This window comes from Montipora capricornis, chromosome 3 (assembly GCF_036669925.1).
Source record: "Montipora capricornis isolate CH-2021 chromosome 3, ASM3666992v2, whole genome shotgun sequence".
Classification (NCBI taxonomy): domain Eukaryota; kingdom Metazoa; phylum Cnidaria; class Anthozoa; order Scleractinia; family Acroporidae; genus Montipora; species Montipora capricornis.
The window spans coordinates 16,325,463-16,329,101 of NC_090885.1; the positions used below are offsets into that span (position 1 = coordinate 16,325,463).

Below are 3,639 nucleotides of genomic sequence, written 5' to 3' on the forward strand. Positions count from 1 at the left end.
GTCATGTCTTAGTTATCAAATAGAAATGTTCAATTAAAGAGTGAAGTTTTCAGAGCTATAGCTTTTTGCGATTGCAAAATTGCAATTTTAGAGAGGACTAGTGTGCAAATTAATATTCTCCTCAGTTAACTTCGCTGCATTACCAGCTGCTTTACCGAAAATGAGCTCACAAAGTCCGGGCTCGAGAGAGCGGCAGAAATAAAGCCTATGATTTTAGCAGGTACTCAAAGATATGAAGGCTTTAGACAAGTCCATGACATTCACAAATACTTTAATGAAATAAAGTGTTAGCGTAGTTTGCTCTGTACGCCGTACTTGTCACCATTGTATCGGTTTTCTGACGGTTTTGTATGCGGTTTTCGGTTTTGGCCGAATTTTTTTGCGGTTTTACGGTATTGGATGATTTTTTCTTCGGTTTTGCGGTTTCTAATACACCCCAATGCCCCCCTCCTTTAGGGAACAACCAACTTTAAATCAATATTTGTACCATGTTGATTTAGAACTCTCTTTAAAGCAGCACATTTTCACACATCCTTTAAGTATTCTTCCCCGGTGTTTATCACATTACAGTTCTTGTATTTATTAGAAATTCAACTTTGTATTGTGATATTTCTAACTGAAGATGACAACAGTTTCTCTCGAAAACGTGTTTTTGAAAATCAAAAGTATTGTCGTTTTTCTTAAAGTCATAAGAAGGTTATTTTCCGCTTCGCGGGTTTTTTGTAACATATAACGAAAGCTCTGTTTGGGAAAGGTCGAAACTAATTTTCTTCATGTGAAGAACGAAAGCATTTTCTTTCGAAAGCTTGTAAGATTTCATTTAGATGAAAAAACGATTATTACTTTCCCATAGAAATATATGTGACAAATCCATTACGAATCTATTCTTTTGAATAAAAACTGCTGTCTATACATGGTTCAAACAGATGATTCATCACGTCCATAAAGGTTTTCTCAATAAGAACACCTCTTGAAACTTTTATTCAGGAATCAGCGTGTTGGCGAAAAGGCGAGTCTTCAGAGAGCAGAAGAGACCAGCATTGGAATGGCTGTACAGACACTTCATTAGTGTCGTCAGTGTGGACAGTGAAGCCAAGCATTCCCCCCACAACTGCGGCAGTGTCTTCCACGCCAGAAGGGTGTTTGAGAGTGAGTGGAGCACTAACCAGGCCACTTGTCATCCTTTCGATATCCATGGCATGCTTTTCTCCCTCTAGAAACTCGGTCATCCATCCTCTGTAACGATACTCGCCAGGAACGAAATACACACCTGACGCGTACACATTTTCGTAGCTCATAATATGGCTCCACCATTCGCTAACTGCACCACCCTGGTAAGTAGCCAGCAGGTTGCTGAAAACTTTTTCCACAACATCCCACCACTCTGACGGCAAATCAAGATCATTCTCAATGGGCTCAAGCAGTTCTCGCAGTACTTTTAGCTTGGATTTTAATTTGCTCCAGTCGTTTTCAGTACCTACCATCTCCACGGCAGGGATTCCACAGCCCATCATCACTTCATAGTTGAAATACTCTTGGACTGAATTCATCAATGTTATCTGTGAAACCATCTTTTGCACTGCAGTTGTGGTGCTGAAATCTGCCGTCATTCCATCCACGAACTCGGGAACTTTGATGTTCTCTTTGACTCCCTTCGCTATTTGATCAAAGAACCAGCTGTAGTCGACGGTGTAGATGTTGTCTTCGGGCACTTCCACCTCAATGGCTTTCTTTCCTTGATGATCAACAAACATCTTGCGAACGGACCTCTTCTTGGCGTTTTCGTCGATAGCGAAGGCAACTCGTTTTATAACGCAGAACCACCAGTCATCTGGGGAGGTTCGTAGTATCCAGTGGTTGTTGTAGGCAGTCAGAACGGCTGCAAACAATCCGCAATCTCCAATAGAATAAATGGTCTCTTTGGATCCCAATGCGGGAACTATTTGTATGGACGTATCAAGTCTTCGACCTCTCGCTACTTTAGCTCTGTTTGCCCTCCTCAGTTTATCGATAAAAGACTTGGTACGAGGGGCGTATTTCTCGATCAACTGCATTGCTTGGCTCGGCACAAGCTTGCTCTCTTCGACCTTAGATGGAACCAGGTTGCTATCTAGGGAGATGGATTTCACATTTAATCCATCTTGACGTTGACTACTGATAGCAAACGACATAAAACGGTTGTTTGCCATCTTATGTGCACCAAAATAAAGAAAAAACTCAATTCTTTTGGCGGAAAAATAGCCACACTTTGACGACTATCAGCAGACATGCAAATTTTTAATACTCTTACTTCCTTGACGGAAAACCAATGAACTTCAACTACTAAAATTACCAACCAATCTTAACTGTTTTCGACTAATAGTGCTAAGCTCCACTGACCCTGCACATGCCTTAAAACTTCCTGTTTACAGTTTTAGGAAGCCTCCAGTATCAGACAGTGTTTTGACTTGGAAAAGATTCAGAGATGAGACAAGTTGATGTCCGCGTCGCGCCATTCTTAAAACTTGTTCTGTAACATTAAAAACAAATTCTAAAATTCATACTCGCACCAAAATGTGGAAACATCAAATCACCATATTGAATCTCACGACAAGCCAGTTAAGACTAACGTATCAAGAGCGTGGCGTGACATGAAAATAACTAACTAAACGTCTCTTCGGAAAAGGTGGGGAAGAAAGAATCGCCACAAGCCACAAGCATTGTGGCCACCCCACCAAGACCCGGCGCTAAGTACCACGGAGAAAATGCTAATTCATAAACTCAGATAGGACAAACAGCTCCTGACTGACCTTGTCAAATGCCAAGTGTTCGCAAAAACCACAACTGATCTAAGTGAAGGGTGCTTCGCCTATAGCCACATATGCTAAATGCTAAGGGATAGTAACGCAGACCGGCAGCTCCTGACTGACCCGGTTGGTGAGTTGATTTCCGAAATGTTCGCCAGAAAACGATGATTCTGGCTGCGCAAGACTCTCATATACTTATAGCCTCAGCCAAATCCCACTATATAGCAGCTCCCGACTGACCTATACATCGGAGATTTCGCTGCAGCGCATACATCGAAATAATATTATTTAATTGGCTTTAAGTGAGGGCGGACGTATGTAAATCTTAAAGGCATCGGAGCTCCAGCGTCCTAGGGCACGGATTTGTGCATCGGAAAATCCGTTTTCTGCCGCATGAAATGCAGCGCCGATACAAAAACTGTGACTTTTATAACGGGAACAATCAAGGCCACAAAATGTTAGTGCTCGACGCAGCTCTGTATTGAACTGATTAATCGAAACTGCGGAGGGTTGTCCAATACACACGAACTGAGTCGGGTCGACTTTTTGGTGAAGACGACCCGTCAAGCGGAAGTCGGGTCGTGGTGTTTGCGAAAGTAAAGTAACAGGAAGTTGCTATTTGAAAGAAGGTGCGAGGAACTTTCTCAAAATGGTGACGGTTCGTGACGACCCGTCTAGTCCATGACGGGCCGTCATGTGAAAAGTCGACCCGCCTTTTGGAAATGTCAGGTGGTGAGAGACTTATAAAAAAACAGGTATTTGTGAAGACACTGGAGGCGGTGATGCCGGCTGAAAATGTTGACGGGTCGTCACGACCCGTCTAGTTCGTGACGAGCCGTCATGTGAAAAGTCC

The 3,639-nt window shown here is 42.7% G+C and overlaps 1 protein-coding gene across 1 annotated transcript; it reads right to left on the reverse strand.

Annotated features, from left to right (window-relative positions):
• Positions 1-491: 491 nt before the first annotated feature.
• Positions 492-2,263, reverse strand: LOC138042416 (uncharacterized). The gene is made up of 2 exons (XM_068888297.1): positions 939-2,263; positions 492-902 (listed from the first exon to the last, which is right to left on the reverse strand). Exon 1 carries the CDS (start codon positions 2,187-2,189, stop codon positions 984-986), a length of 1,206 nt encoding a protein of 401 aa, XP_068744398.1. The 5' UTR covers positions 2,190-2,263; the 3' UTR covers positions 492-902; positions 939-983.
• Between the last annotated feature and the right edge of the window lie 1,376 nt (positions 2,264-3,639).

Bases quoted from the DNA above. Each gene is read 5' to 3' on its own strand.
- LOC138042416 (XM_068888297.1), bottom strand. From the start codon at position 2,189: ATGGCAAACAACCGTTTTATGTCGTTTGCTATCAGTAGTCAACGTCAA.